At 35.0% G+C, this 16674-nt stretch overlaps 2 protein-coding genes across 4 annotated transcripts; one reads left to right on the forward strand and one right to left on the reverse strand.

The window, feature by feature from the left end:
* The first annotated feature begins 811 nt into the window (after positions 1 to 811).
* On the forward strand, positions 812 to 9258 carry LOC112514715 (protein GIGANTEA-like). The gene is made up of 15 exons (XM_025121314.1): positions 812 to 877; positions 1605 to 1952; positions 2342 to 2413; positions 2515 to 2569; positions 2658 to 2797; positions 3480 to 3751; positions 4275 to 4330; positions 5421 to 5667; positions 5749 to 5899; positions 6274 to 6483; positions 6590 to 8092; positions 8191 to 8259; positions 8356 to 8574; positions 8655 to 8747; positions 8840 to 9258. Exons 2-15 carry the CDS (start codon positions 1866 to 1868, stop codon positions 9071 to 9073), a joined length of 3408 nt encoding a protein of 1135 aa, XP_024977082.1. The 5' UTR covers positions 812 to 877; positions 1605 to 1865; the 3' UTR covers positions 9074 to 9258.
* Positions 9259 to 9763: 505 nt separating this feature from the next.
* On the reverse strand, positions 9764 to 14220 carry LOC112514306 (UDP-rhamnose/UDP-galactose transporter 6-like). Of its 3 annotated transcripts, none has more exons than XM_025120693.1 (6): positions 14068 to 14220; positions 12303 to 12530; positions 11750 to 11934; positions 11414 to 11614; positions 10391 to 10552; positions 9764 to 10289 (listed from the first exon to the last, which is right to left on the reverse strand). In XM_025120693.1, the coding sequence occupies exons 2-6, from the start codon at positions 12430 to 12432 to the stop codon at positions 9960 to 9962; spliced, it is 1008 nt and encodes a 335-aa protein (XP_024976461.1). In that variant the 5' UTR covers positions 12433 to 12530; positions 14068 to 14220; the 3' UTR covers positions 9764 to 9959. The 3 variants fall into 3 exon arrangements, with proteins under 3 accessions (XP_024976461.1, XP_024976463.1, XP_024976462.1); XM_025120695.1 differs by having other exon boundaries at positions 12303 to 12499; positions 14068 to 14207; XM_025120694.1 differs by having other exon boundaries at positions 12303 to 12544; positions 14068 to 14207.
* Positions 14221 to 16674: the final 2454 nt, after the last annotated feature.

Raw genomic sequence — 16674 nt, forward strand, 5'->3', positions numbered from 1 at the left:
TACCGGATAAAACTATTGGTCTTTGTTATTACTCTTACCGTGTAAGATTTTCAATTTTTATCATGTTCATCCGATAAGAGAAAGTTACCTAGTTAACACTTATCGAGTAAACATTTGATAAACAACCCCTAAATGTCCCGAAGAGAGAGAAATGTATAACACAAAAGGAGATGAGTTTTAACAACCCCAATTATGTTAACATAGAAACTCAAATTTGTTTATTTGATCGCATATACATTAACCATATCTAAGTTTTTTAAAACAGATAAATAAGTGTTGGGGGTCATTTACTAAACGCTTACTTGGTAAGTGTCTACTGAATAAATTTCCTTATCGGATGAACATGACAAGAGCCAAGAATCTTACCGGGTAAGAACGATGAGAAGGATGGAGAGTCTTACCTCGGTAAGTGAATATTACAACTCTTACCCAAGTAAGCGCTTACCCGGTAAACTGTTGCATTCAATATGTTTTGATGTATTAAAATCTTACTCATCAAAATAAATATATGTATATATATATATGTATGGATGTATGTATGTGTCGATGTATGTATGTGAAGGAAGGCAGGCTGGCAAGTGGTAGTGGTATGGAAAATATCATTGCCACGTAGACGTACAAGTGCCAAAGCTGAAGGAAAATATCATTGCCACGCTGGCAACCTTAGATTTTTAAGTCCACACACATCACAGCTAAAGATCTCTCTCTCTCTCTCTCTCTCTCTCTCTCTCTCCACCAAATCTCCCCACCTTCAATCGCCTAATCTCTTCTTCTTCTTCTTCACCTTCAAATCATGTTGCCAAATCTCCATGCCGGAAGATCCACCCACAACTTTTCTCTCTCTATTTAATTCTAATCTTGACGCTTAAAAGAGCAGGTATACATACATACATATATATATATATATTAAGATTTCTTAATTTTGCTTCAATCCATGTAATGAAGTTCAGATTTGATGAGCTAGTTAATATGTTTGCATTTCGCCAAGAGGAAACTGAAAATAATTAGCTCTGATTACCTGAATTTAATGTGTTTCCCGTTACAGTTATTTGATTTTGGGAATCGGTTCATTATTTGGCAGATTAGAGGAGTTTAGTTGCTTTTTATATACGAGTATTTATTTCCTAGCGTTTTCTTGTCCTCTATTCTTTGAGGTTATCAAGTCTGAGTGTTGTAATTCTTTTTGTAATGATGTTGTTTTATTGAGTTAAATATAGACGTGTAGCACTTGGGCTTTTCCAGATTTTAGATTTTAGGGGATGTATTCATGAGCTAGATGTGGTGACTCTAGCTTGCAGATTTTCTTCACATACGTAAGGGGTGTGTGTGTGTGTGATTGTGCGTGTTTGTGGGTGTGATCTTTTCTGCTGTTTCAGCTTTCCTTGAAATTTGGCTATTTATTGGACTTGAATCATGTATTCAGGTCTTCTGTTTGGATGTGTTTTCTTTTTCGTGTTTGTTTTTTATACTTCACAAAAGTTTATTCGTTGGTTTTTTTTGGTCTCCACAATTGAGATCTCCATTTTCTTCACTGTTATGTTCTTGATTGTATTTACAACAAGACCTGCTTTGCCTGATAATTGTCATTTGGTTGTTTTTCACAGGGCTACAACGTAGTCCTATTGGACTGCATACTAAAAGAGCAATACTTGTGCTTTCAAAAAATTTGGATTTCGAGTTTCTAAACTCAAGTCTGCTGTAGTAATTGAACTGTTTAGTGAGAGACAGCGGCTGGTGTATAAAATGCTGAATTACAATCTTCTCATTCTTGATTGGTAGCAGCAGAAAAAGTTGAAGCTTGCAGATTCTACCATTGTCTCTGCCAATATTAGCAGAAAGGAAGGGATAGTCTAGACCTTTCGGATATGGCTGCTACATCTGCAAGGTGGACTGATGGTCTACAATTCTCGTCATTGTTTTGGCCGGCCCCACTAGATGTGCAGCAGCGGAAGGTATAATCAGTTTTCTTTGTTGCATTTTGAAGTTATAAAATCTTCAGAGGGTTCATGAATACATGCTGTGTATTTGCTAGACTCTTATTCAAGTAGATTGCTTAATTGAAGGAGCATGAGCCGAGCTCCTTTTTCTCCTTTTATCTATAATGGCAATCCATGTTCCATTTTTGGATTTGTGCTATTCTGGTCATGATGGTACTATAAAGTGATACTTAAAACTAAATATAAATGAACACCACAAAGGTTAGCTTGGTGTTCAAATTCCTTTTAAAGTGATCAAGTATCCAAATTTTGCTTCAAGTTTAAGTTCAAGTTTCAAAATCAATAGATTCAAGGTTACCTCTGCCTTCTTGATTTGGCATGTACTCATCTTCTTTCATGACCAGGCGCAAATTACTGCATATGTTGATTACTTTGGTCAATTTACATCAGAGCAATTTCCTGAAGATATAGCTGAGGTATTTCCTTTTGTAACCCTGTTTTTCTCTAATATTGTTGAGAACACAAATATTGAAGTAGTTTTATGTTACGTTCCTTACTCTGATACACATTTTTGCAGCTGGTTCGCCACCGCTATCCGTCACAGGAAAAACGTCTGTTTGATGATGTCTTGGGTATTGTGTTTCATACTTCCATCATTTTCATTGCTCCAGCTTTTGTATTTCGTGTTGACATATCATCTAATCAATCTAAAATTTCCAGCAACGTTCGTCCTTCATCATCCAGAGCATGGGCATACCGTCATTCTTCCGATTATTTCATGCATTATTGATGGTACCATGGAGTATGATAGGAGCACTCCATTTGCTTCATTCATTTCCCTTGTCTGCCCAAGTGATGATGTAAGAAACACCTTACTATCTAAGTTAAACTTTTCATGTTGTAGCTAACCGGTTCAGTTTTCTATTAAGCTGCATTATTGCATAGCTTTCTTGATTCAAACCTTGTCATTCTATTTAATGCGAATGGAGAATCAAATAGAAGCAAATGAGGAAACAAAAAGGTTCCATCACTAGATTTCTAATTTCTCCTCAAATATAAGTAGCTCTACCAATGAAGAGCCATATTCCAGCTCTTGAAGCTACTGCATATATTATACATGATATGATAATGGGGCTGAGGATATTTATAAGCTCTTAGGAATGGAACAGGTGCACCCCCAAAGATTTCGTCTATTGCTCAAGAATTTAAATTAATGATGTAATTACATGTTCTTTTTCGTAGAAACCCACTATCTTTTTGAAGTATATATTATTTATAGATGACAAATGATCTGACACACCTTACTCATCTATAGTGATTAACCAGACCTGGCCTTGATATCGTTAGCACAAAGACCCTATTTTCTAGGTGTAACTTTTTGAATTCCTCAAAAAGCACTCTCTCAACCAAGAAGGACCGACCCAAAAGCAGTACCAGATCCCTAATAACCATTTCATATTAGATTACTTTAATGCTTTTGTTAGATTAGTCAACTCTATGGTCAGAACTATGAAAACATATAACACGTGTCCTGAAATGCAGAACGAGTATTCTGAACAGTGGGCACTGGCATGTGGAGAGATTTTACGAATCTTAACCCATTACAACCGGCCGATTTTTAAGGCCGATCGTCAGCAAAATGTTACAGATAGAAGCAGCAGTGGAAGCCAAGCTTCAACAAGTAACTCTCCAGATAGTGAAACTTCTTCACCATCTGCGCAGAATGACCTGAAACCACTGAGGCCTTTGTCTCCCTGGATTACTGACATCTTGCTCGCTGCGCCTTTAGGCATCAGAAGTGACTACTTCCGCTGGTAAGGGGTGTTTCACCTATAGAATTTGGTGTTTTCATCTGACAAACTGCTCCTCCGGTCGCAAGAAAATCAGATACTGTGTTTATTCACTATACCAACAGCTAGATTATATGGTACATACTTGACCGTTGCGGGGTCAGTTTTGTATTACTTGTTACCTTTTTATGCTTCTACATCAAGAGTGATCCACATTAGTTCTTTTCTGCTTTTGTTCATAAAGGTATTCAGTAATTATTAGTTTCCCTAAAACCAACCACTATTTTATGACATGGACAAACACTTTTGCAGTTGACGTATGCATGATTGTTCCATTGCATAAATTCCAAAGTGTAAACATTGCTTGAGGTTCAAGTTAGATAAATACATACCTGCAATCAGACACTCTTATATCATTGTGTTGCTTGGTAGCATCACAGTCCTTGATGTCCTTTGTACTGCTCTGTCTTCCACCCTAGGTACTTTTTTCAAAAGGGTATTATATACACCAATTGCAGAAGCTCATCAAACTTCTCTATACTCGTAGGTGTGGTGGTGTCATGGGAAAATATGCTGCAGGGGAACTCAAGCCACCTTCTGTTGGTAAGTGGACATGTTTATACATAGTTGATGTGTAAGTTGCTTATAATTGAATTGGAATGCTTTCAGTAATAGATAGGAGTGGGGATCTTTGGTCAAAATTTCTTGAGTTCGAAAGATATATCATGTGTCATTCCTTTCATAGGTTATGTCACTACCTTTGGTCTTACTACGACACATCGCTACTGGTCTTAGTATTGTGGCTATGAGCACCCATTTGAATGTGCTATTAGTTAGTGGCCTTCTCATGTCAGATTTATTGGCTCAGTTTGTACTTTTGTAAAAATAAGCATGCCAGAAAACAGCAGCCAAAAAGTTGCATGACAAAACTCAGTTTTTTGAGGATTAGCCTATATTAGATCAAAACTCAAAACATTGGTAAGAAATATCAACGTTTTCCTGAAAATCCATTTCCTTTGCAAGATGACTAGTTTCTTACAAGCTTGTCAAACCTGACAGCCTATGTAAGAAATTTGGTATCAGAGTCAGATATCAACATGGTGAATCCATTATAGCATACAAGAAGGAAACTTAAAATAAAGATATTTGGTTTCTCATAAGTTACAGCTCAATGCAGGCTTACCAAACACATGATAAATTACAAGTATCAATGGACATTGAAAATTTTCAGTGCACAAATCATCAAGTTTTCTTGATGTGCCTTTATCTCTGATAATCTATGAATGTGACAATAGCTGGTATGAGCCAATCTGCTTCTTGTGATTATTTGGTAAGAAATGTATATCAACTCATGGTCAAGCATTGCATATGATAATATCTTCATAAATCAATATTATGAAGATAACCTTTTGTTTGTTTATACGAAAAAGGATTAAACCTTTCTTACAGCATATAGTCACTATTAACTATATTCCTACTATTTATGTGGTTCCAATGGATTTGAGATGAAGGTTAAGTTGAGTACTTGTATGATCACCTTATTTACATTGATCCCTTGGTAATATTGCAGCATCCTCTTAACTACTAATTTCTGTACTTCATGATAATTATTATTGTTCAGTGTCTTTAAATGATAAGTACTGTCAGTTGTCACTTGTTGGATGAAAATAACACAGTTTTAACTTATATTCAGTCATGGCTTCTTCTCGAGGATCTGGAAAGCATCCACAGCTAGTTCCATCAACTCCTAGGTGGGCTGTTGCTAATGGTGCTGGTGTGATATTGAGCGTTTGCGATGAGGAAGTAGCTCGTTATGAGACTGCTACTCTGACTGCAGCTGCTGTTCCTGCTCTTCTACTTCCTCCTCCAACAACATCCATGGATGAGCATCTTGTTGCAGGCCTTCCAGCTCTAGAGCCATATGCAAGATTGTTTCATAGGTAACACAAGAAAAGAAAATATCTTTTGCATGGAAGCCTCATAAAAGTACTGGGTCAAGCGTTAATCTTTTCCTGTTTTAGGTATTATGCGATTGCTAGTCCAAGTGCTACCCAGAGACTTCTTCTTGGACTTCTAGAAGCACCACCATCATGGGCTCCAGATGCTCTTGATGCTGCTGTTCAGCTTGTAGAGCTCCTGAGAGCTGCAGAAGACTATGCATCCGGCATGAGAGTAAGTTAATTATGAAATTACATATATGTGATACCCCTTGTGGAATTGGTTTCACAAACTTCAATATCGCGTCATCATCTGTTATTTCCTCTAACTACCGTTGAGTCTTGCTTATCTTTCTTGTTGGAACATGTTTAGACAGTTGATTATACAACTCCTATTCCTAATACTATGTTTATTTCATGGTTGTAATGAAAAAGAGAAGAAAATATTTAGCAAACAGAAGTTAGAAATGGAATGTCTACTGATAGTTCCACTTGCGTATTATTAGATATCTGAGGCAGCATTGGTATTGATAGTGTGTGGAATTTTGTTAACCACTTCATTATGTTGATCGGCACATACACACTATACTGATTAATTCACCATCACAGCTTCCAAGAAACTGGATGCATTTGCACTTCTTGCGTGCAATTGGAACTGCAATGTCCATGAGAGCTGGCATTGCTGCAGATTCTGCAGCTGCTTTACTTTTCCGGATACTGTCCCAACCTGCTTTGCTTTTTCCTCCTCTTAGACAAATTGAAGAAGTTGAACTTCAAAACGAACCTCCAAATGGTCACAATCCAAGCCATAAAAAGCAGGTACACACCTTCAACAAATTTTAATATGATGGATTTGCTGCTTGGCGTTAGTTCCTCTAAACTTGTATCAACATAATTTATTTAAATTGACGGGTGATGTATGCAGAGAGAAATGCCAACAACTGAGGAAACGATTGATGCTACTGCCCAGGGAATTGCCTCGATGCTCTCTGCACATGGACCTGAAGTTGAATGGAGAATATGCACCATATGGGAAGCTGCTTATGGCTTAATTCCCTTAAGTTCTTCTATTATTGATCTACCTGAAATTATCGTTGCGGCGCCTTTGCAACCTCCCGCCTTGTCATGGAACCTGTACATACCCCTTCTTAAAGTTCTCGAGTATCTTCCTCGTGGAAGTCCATCTGAATCTTGTCTCATGAAAATCTTTGTTGCTACTGTTGAAGCAATTCTTCAGCGAACATTTCCAGCAGAGTCCTCGTATGATCGAACTAGGAAAACGACACATGTTTTTGGATCTGCCTCCAAAAATATTGCCGTGGCAGAGCTTCGCACAATGGTCCATTCCCTCTTTTTGGAATCAGGTGCCACTGTAGAGCTTGCTTCTCGACTACTTTTTGTTGTATTGACTGTTTGTGTAAGTCATGAAGCACGGCCTCATGGGGTTAAGAGGCCAAGAGATGAAGATAGTTTTCCTCCTGTTGGTGAAAAATTGGAAGCAATGTCCGGAAAGCAGAGAAATTTGGCATCTAAAAGATTAAATAAGCAAGGACCTGTTTCAGCTTTTGATTCTTATGTTCTAGCTGCAGTCTGTGCTCTTGCCTGTGAACTTCAGATCTTCCCATTGATTTCAAGAGTCGGTAAGCAATCAAACTCGAAGGATGTTGCAAAATCTGCAAAAGTGGTTGAAACTTTCAATGACTTCCGGAGTAGTATCGACTCTGCAGTTTGTCATACTCGTCGAATGTTGGCCATCTTAGAGGCACTATTTTCCCTGAAGCCATCTTCCGTTGGTACCTCATGGAGTTATAGTTCGAATGAAATAGTTGCTGCTGCTATGGTTGCAGCTCATATCTCCGAACTCTTTAGACGGTCAAAGGCTTGTATGCGTGCACTCTCTGTCCTGATGCGATGCAAGTGGGATAAGCCAATTCATTCTACAGCATCTTCACTATATAACTTAATTGATATTCACAGTAAAGCCGTTGCATCGATTGTCAATAAGGCAGAACCACGTGAAGCCCATCTACTGAATGCACCTCTGTGGAAAGATGCTCGTGTGTGCCTAAATGGTAAAAGACAAAATAGGGGCACAAATGCTGCTATCAGCTCCGGGAAAGGCCAGTCATCAAGCAAGTGTGATGATTCAAGATCACTACGTACATGTGAGGAAGTTTCCACTTTGTGCGAGGATTCAGAAAAAGGAATAACTAGTTTTCCATTCAATGCTTCGGAGTTGGCCAACTTCCTGACAATGGATAGGCATATTGGGTTTAATTGTGGTGCTCGAGTCCTTCTAAACTCTGTACTGACAGAGAAACAAGAGTTATGTTTCTCTGTTGTTTCATTACTCTGGCACAAGTTGATTGCATCACCTGAAACACAACTTAGTGCAGAAAGCACTTCTGCCCAGCAAGGATGGAGACAGGTAAGATGTCAGTTCCAGTCCATATGTATGCATTATAGTTGTTTTTTGATGCAATTTACATCTAAGAATTGATCCTTGTGGTTGATGGATCCATACAGGTGGTTGATGCACTATGCAATGTGGTGTCAGCATCACCAACAAAGGCTGCAACTGCTGTTGTCCTTCAGGTCTGGATTTCATTTAGCCCAGAGCTACAAACACTTGTCTGTTTTTAAATAAAGATGGATAATCAGAAATTATGTACTGTTTTGTGGGTTTTTCAGGCGGAAAGAGAATTGCAGCCTTGGATTGGTAAAGATGATGATGCTGGTGAAAAGATGTGGAGAATCAACCAGCGTATTGTGAAGCTGATTGTGGAGCTAATGAGAAACCACAATACCCCCGAGTCATTGGTAATAATGGGCAGCGCATTAGACCTCCTGTTGCGTGCCACAGATGGGATGCTTGTTGATGAAGAAGCATGTACTTTACCACAACTGGAGGTATGGTTTGATTTGATATAATGCTTTATTGTTGGTTAGTTGATGATATTAGTTAGTAAGAGAGTGATTGATTATTTCAGCTTTTGGAAGCAACGGCTAGAGCGGTTCAACCGGTGGTTGAGTGGGGAGAATCTGGAATGGCAATTGCAGATGGGCTCTCAAATCTTCTCAAGGTAAAAATAGCAAGTAACTCAAATATACATATATGTATGTATATATATAGTAGATTCAAATTAGAATTGATTGTATGATTTTATGTATGTAGTGTCGGTTGGGGGCCACAGTGCGGTGCCTATCTCACTCGAGTGCTCATGTGCGTGCCCTTAGCACATCGGTCCTTAGAGCCATATTGCAGGTGGACAATGTTATGGAGTGGGAGGGAGATGTAATAAGTAAATGTCTAACATGGGAAGCTCATAGTCGAATGGCAACAGGAATGCCGATTCAGTATCTTCATGCGGCTGCTAAGGAATTGGGATGTCCCATATTATCCATCTAGATTTCATTTTCATTTTCATTTTCTACTAACACGTAATGTAATGTTGAACTTAACGATAATTAACCGCTTGTACAGTAGTGTATCAGTAGTAGGATTTAATTGTGTTTGACAAACATCATGTATGTAACCTTGAGCCAGATATACATGTATTCTTTTTGACTCATGAAACCACTTGTAATTCTTCCTATCCTGCTCTACTGTAATCTTCATCACTCAACTCATAACTTTTTTATTAACCTGGATATCCAACCCGCTATGCGAGTCGACCAATCCCAGAACGACCACCTGCTTTGCAGATAGTCCGGAGACACCGCATTTGAACCTCCATGGCCATAAGGGGATTTTTATTCCTCCTTGGCAGTTGGCATTGCCAAATCAGAAGGGAGATCCCACTTTGAAGAAATTAATATAAACGGGAAAAATAAAAAATAGTGGGTGGGACCCTAGAAATATTTAAAAAAAAAGCCTTGAAGAAGGTTTTGTTACCATGGGCATGGGATACATTAAAAGGTTTTTGGGTTGTTGAATTGAGCATTTTTCTTGTCATGGATGCTCTTACATTTGTAGCTTGTGTCGAATTGGATATGATTAGGATAAAATATGGATTGAACATTTATGGTACAAAATCATAATAAAAGCAAGTAATTAAAGAATACCTATTACCTATTACCTATTACCTAACCAGGATTTGTTTCAATCAATCCCAAAAGTAATCCAAGTGTTTAATTATAATCACAAAGAAAGTGAAAAAGAAGTAGCCTTTCTGAATTTCTTGTTCAAATCATAACATTTAGATCACATACAAAAATCATATAACTTAAATAACAACCTTTCTTTTTTATCTAGCCAGCGAGACATGGGTATGAAGAAAAAAAAAATGCTTGGCTTACGGCTTGTCGTCTGTGTCGGAAGTTTCTAATAGGGAATCCTTTTTGGGTTGACTGGTTTTGGGAAGTGAGTAGCTACGACGTTCTTTACCACCGGGTTTGGAGGAGGCGTTACCGTACCAAACCATTCCCATAATTGCTATCATCATCCCCAGAACCACATGAAGATTCAGACCCTCTCTCCCAAAGAAGATGAAACCAAGCATCAGGACCAGTATGGTTTTCATGTGCCCAAGCACTTGGAAAGTAACAGCTGTGAACCTCCCGATGCAGATGAATTGACTCAGGTTCGTCCCAATTGCAATTGTGCAAGATAGGATCAAGAACAACTGCAAACCCATAACCATACATCATTCTTAATTCCCTTTCAAGTATCCAATCAGCTGATTTAAAACTTATGTATGAAAGATACGATGGATCTTCTACTTACCAATGATGCCGTATCATACTTAAAAGCATCCACTCTCTTGTTTGTCAACCAGTAATCCACAAAGGGACCCAATAGTAGCAGGGATCCAGCCTGAATAGGAGCAGTATGTCCCAACAGATTGAAAGAACTCAACGAGTATTTCCTTTGAAGATAATGCACGTACTGTGAATAAATTTGGAGTTAGAACTAAAAAAAACAATCTAGTTGCCCAAGAAACTAAAAATAGACAGACAGCTGCAATTAAATGTTTTCTATATCTATACTACCTTATAAACCAAATTTATCAAAAGTTTTAAAAACAATTTTTAATGTTTAAAGTACTATACATTTATACACAAAGTCTTAAAAACAACTCATAATGCATTAAATATTACTACTTTATGCATTCAGTCTTAAAATCTCTTAATCTACAATTAAAATAACATATAGTACAAGTTACTAATGCATATTATTACCTTTTCTTTTCATGTTCCCAAGATACTTTTGACACCTTTCACTCATGTCTTCACCCTCTCATACCTCTCTGTCTTCTCCCCATCCCCCAAGGTGAGATTCAAATTAATATTCCCAATGAGTTATTAAAAGTTCTCTCATTCAATTGCTCTATAACTCTCGCTCTCGCTCTCGATCTCTTGATTCTTTGCTCTTGGTGTAAATCGAACACATTTGTGGAGTCGTTTAAATATGTTGGATTTTAAATATATTGGATTTTAAACTGTCATACAATTTTTTTCATCGATAGACTGTAATTGAAACCATAACTCTTATTTATTCAAATTGTATTAATATGTAAAGTCCAAGTGTAACTTATATCATCGTTAAATTTTCTCTAATAAAACCAGTGAAACTTCAAAATCGTTAAAATTCAAGGCTCCCGCCGCATTGCGCGGGTACACAACTAGTAACACTTAAACATTAGGTCCATGTAGAGCAATGGGTATTTTTATCTCTGATTTTTTTGTTTTTCCTTATTCTAGATATCTAACAAGGATAAGATTGTCAAGTGTAAAATGAAAAACTTACATATTGTTGAAGAGCTGTACTCCATACTGCAACAAAGGCAGCGACGAAACCTTTAGTATTAACGCTTACATCAGTAACAGTGCAGACAGCAACACCCAAGAGAACGATCAAGATACTGAGCTTTGTGTCCCTTGAATATCGTATCTTATCAAACACAACTTCCAACAAGCAGGATACAGGGATCATACTCAGCTTTGCTATCTGAAAATGATAGTAGAAATTAGATTAACACAAGTATCACAAAGCAAAGCAGTTTTCACACATATTCCATGAGTATTTTAATATAAACATGTAGAGCAGGAAGGTTAGTTAATCATATAAATCACTATAATTTACCTGGTAGAATCCCACAGAGTTCCACATTAGGCTGACATTCATCCCAACAATGGAGAAGTTAGCAAAGAGAACAAATTTCAGAAGATCTGCGACGGGTAGATGGGATGGTTGGATGTAACCCAGCCACCTAAGAACAAGAGTCATCAAGGTCGTGGTAACAAAATGCAACCCCGTTAATGTTGTTGCTGCATACAAAAGAATAATTAGGTACCAGCAACATATAATTATCGACACTGCAAATAAACCTCTGAACGATTATTAAACACCAAAGACGCTCACATCATTGTTATTGAAATGTGACTCTTAAATATCATTGCCAACTGTCATTTGTGAAGACTCTATCTAAGTAGTATTCAAACTTTTTATCTAGTATCCTTACTATTTATGTCCGTTATTATCCCAGTATTGCTGCAATATGGCATATATTAACTACCGTTTGCAACATTTCCCCCTTCACTGTGAAGGATTGAGGGTATATAGAAGTTAACAAAGAAAATTTTCTGGAACAAGAAGATATCAAGCACGACCACCAATATTTAAATGCCAAACTTACCAAATGTGAAACCATATGTTGCCATTAAAGCTTTGTTCACAATGATGATCCCAACTGAAGTGACGATGTTGAACATCCATGCAGCAATGTCGACTGCTGCCTTTTTATCAGCCTTACTTGATGGAGTCATTTTCACTAAATTTTTGGTATTTTCAACAGGACAAGTCTTTTACCCCTTGTGCACAAAAAATAGATTTCTGCAATTCCACATTACCCAAGGAAGCTTTCCTGTTTTGTCACGACTATTTTATGAAATTGATAAAAGATCAAGAATAAGCAATACCCCATAGCAAACATTCACCGAAAAAACAAAGGTATCAAGGGAGAACTAGTGCAGTAATACTGAAACATCAGAAAGCTATCAATGCTCCAAACGTTGCTATTCAGAATCTATAAATAAAGCCAAATTGCCTTGAAAACGAGTCAATATACTTTGTGTACCTAGAGCTAAATTATCACAAACTACCATTTTTTAATGCCATATTTTAAAAGATAAATTTCTGGGAAGTGCTGAAAAATAATAACAGACTTGGGGATTACCAAGAATTTCAAATTAGAAGTCCAAATGTAGAAGGGAGCAAATCCAGATTAGAACACCTAAATTGCAAAGCCATAATGGCTCCTAAGTCCTAAGATATAAAGAGGTACTGGAAATCTTGATCAATAATAGTTTATACTATGTTCAATTATAACCAATATCAAAAGCATAGCAGTCCAGAAGTGAGCAAAACAGTAAACAAATTTTTTTATTCATGGCAGAAACCAAACCATAACAACTACCTTGGTCTTCTTCTTTAGATTTCATCTAGCTAAAACAACACTCCTTTCACCATTAATGTAAAGGAATGGTGCTAGCAGCTTAAGGCAACTAATACCTTGGTGTTCTTTAGATTGTCATCTACCTAAAGCAACACTCCCTTCACCCATTAATGCAGGAATGATGCTAGAAGCTTAAGGCGTGCACTCTACATCACAACTCTAACCGGTCAACATGCCACCAATCCTCCTGAAAAGAACTTGAAAGAAGTTCAAAATTTTCACATATTTGATCCACTTCAACTTAGTTAATTAGCATCACCAAAATACTGAAATGACTTGAACAGGTCAAAATAAATGTGATCCGTAGATTAATCAGATCGTGAACAGTACCTACCGACTTAAAAAAGTTCAACTAATCATCCAACAGCAAGTGAATGCATGAATGTCTGTGCCACTAGATGTAGAAACTGTCAACATGGTCAATCTGCACTATGCGTCAACTTTTTCATCCGATTAACCTAAACGTAATGTCTGTACTGAATTCCCAGGATTGATATTGTTTACAAATAAATCATGTGAGAATCTCAAGATTATGATTGCACTCCACATAACAAGTTCGCAACCCAACTCCTCAACCTGATACTAATCTGCACACCATTCTCCTAAATTCCCGAGCAAACTTCAAAATTTCACTCATTCGATCCGTTTCAACATTAACTAATCAGACAATCAGCAACACCAAATCAGTAAAATAACTTGAATTGATCAAAATCAAAATGCAGATCCATAAATTAATCAGATCGGGAACAATATGTAAACACTTAAAAATAAAACCAATCAACACATAATGTGATTCATAGTCTTAATCTTAGCACCGAAGTTAGATCGCGAGAAACACCTTAATTTGTCAAGTAATTTCAGATCTAGAAACATCAATTTGTATGTAAACTTTTTCTTTTTTCAGTGCACAAGAGCTTTTAACAAATCAAAAGTAGCGTAAACATACCTTGATGAGTAAATTCAGATCTTGAGAAGGAATCACAGAGGTGGCTGGCTGGCTCGCACACACAGTTGAAGGTGTTGTTTGTGTGTGTGTTTGAGCATACGAAGAGAAACGACTTTGACCCAAATATACCCGATGCAGTTCGGAGGAAGGACTTGCACGTTCTCATTCTTGTTTCCAAATTTTCACTCTGTTTTTATAACCTTTTTTTTTATAATTAAAATAAAAATATTTTAACGACATCTGAAGATATTTATATAACTAAATGAATACCTTTTAATTATACTCAAAGACATGTATTTTGCATTCACAATCGTTCAAATTATATGTTTTAAACACAATTCTAATGATATATATATATGGTATATTTCAAATGAAACCATGTTCATTTATACAACTAATGCAACCCAATTAATTAAGATATTTATAGAAATGATGGTAGTTCATTTATTATGATTTAAATATTTATGAAAGATGAATAAGATTCATTAATTATGATTAATACTTTATATTATGAAACAATAAAAATTTCTATGAAATCACATATTAATCAAATTAAATGAACGGTTATGATTGAGTTGTATTAGTTGTATAAATGTAAAGGGTTGTATAATAATCCATCTCTATATAATATAATAATATATATATTTATATATAATTTTATTTATTTATTTATTTAAAAAACGAAATCTTTTTCTTAAAAAAAGAATTTGTTTTCAAATTGATTGTTAATAATCAATCTCTGTTTTCTCAAATTTTTAAATGATATTTTTAAGTATTTGATTATTAATTATACTAGAAGGGTACTCGTGTAATGCAGCGAAATACATCTCGATTTTAATATTTCATTTTATTTTGTCTCCGTCGATGTTACAATACGATTTTATGTGGTATCGAAAAAACAATAATATTTTTATTTTTTTGAATAAAATATAAATTTGAAGGTATCATAAAGTTTTGAAAAAAATTACATCGATTTTAATATCAAATTAAATATTTAAAAATTCTTGTTTTTTGTGTAATTTTTTTAATTCTATTTTTTACTATAATTTAATTTAGAATTAATAATGAAGTTATTTTTTTTTGGTTTAATAATATACTTTTTTATAAAGATAATAATTAGTATTTTGTTATAATTCAACAATTATCCTAAATATATTTTAGATTTTTTATATTTAAAATGAGATACCTATCCAGTATTTGATTATGTTTATCTGTAGTTAGTTACACAAATTCAAACTGGAGCTTTAATAAGTTGTACATATGCACAATTTACTTGTAAATCTTGAATTTTAAATAATATGCATCAATAAACAGTACCTAATGCATAAAAAATGATTTTTAAGAGTTTTTTTCAAATGCTTTATAATATAGTATAAATATTTATTTTTGGTTTAATAATATAGTTTTTTTATAAAGATAATTATTAGTATTTTGTTAGAATTCAATAATTATCCTAAATATATTTTAGATTTTTTATATTTAAAATGAGATACATATACAGTATTTGATTATGTTTATCTGCAGTTAGTTACACGAATTCAAACATGGAGCATTAATAAATTTGTACATACGCACAATTTACTCGTAATCTTGAATATTAAGTAATATGCATCAATAAATATTATCTAATGCATAAAAATTTGGTTTTTAAAAACTTTTGTCAAATGCTTAATAATATAATATAGTATAGTCTGTGTGTGTGTATATATATATATATATATATATAAAAAGAGAGAGAGAGAGAGGAGCAATCAATTGCAAACCATTCTCATTTGTGAAAACCCTACAAACCAATCTCATCTATTCATTTTCTTAATCAATGGTCAAGATTAAATAGTGTTATATTAAGAAATTAAAAAAAAGAAAAAAAAGTTTAATTTTTAATTAAAAAAGGGTAAAATCGGCAAATCACCCATATGAATCTGTTTCATTGTAGGAAACTGTATTTCATCACTGTCCTCTTTATTGTATGCAACTATTTCACTGAGTGAAACTGTATTTCGTTGTATGCAACTATTTCACTATATGAAAAACATTATTTCATCACTGTATGAATCTATATTTCTTAACTAGATGAACATGTATTTCTTCATTGTATGAATCTGTTTCACATTATTTATTTACATGTGTGAATCTGTTCATTGTATGAATCTGTTTCACATTATAAAACTGTATTAATCTGTCATCTTCATTATATGCAACAATTTCACTGTTTCACCGTTTTATATTTTAAAACAATTAACTTACACTTCCATATAAAACGGTTACTATATTTACGTTCTCATATTTATAAAAAATATAATCTTTTCCAATATTATATTTAAAAACAATTGATTTACACCTTCCATATAAACGGTTTCTATATTTATGTTTTCATATTTAAAAATAATTAAATATTTCCAACATTAACCATTATACAGTAAAATGAGAATTATACCTTATTTATTAAAATTACAGAATAAAAAACGGAAATTTCCAATTGGTCGAGACTTGTTTGCATAGTTTTCAGGAATCAAGCGATGTGTAATCTTACCCGCCTCTCTCTCTCTCTCTCTATATATATATATATATACATATATATATATACACATATATATATATTAGAAG

This window comes from Cynara cardunculus (genome assembly GCF_001531365.2).
Source record: "Cynara cardunculus var. scolymus isolate 2C chromosome LG 6, CcrdV1, whole genome shotgun sequence".
NCBI lineage: Eukaryota > Viridiplantae > Streptophyta > Magnoliopsida > Asterales > Asteraceae > Cynara > Cynara cardunculus.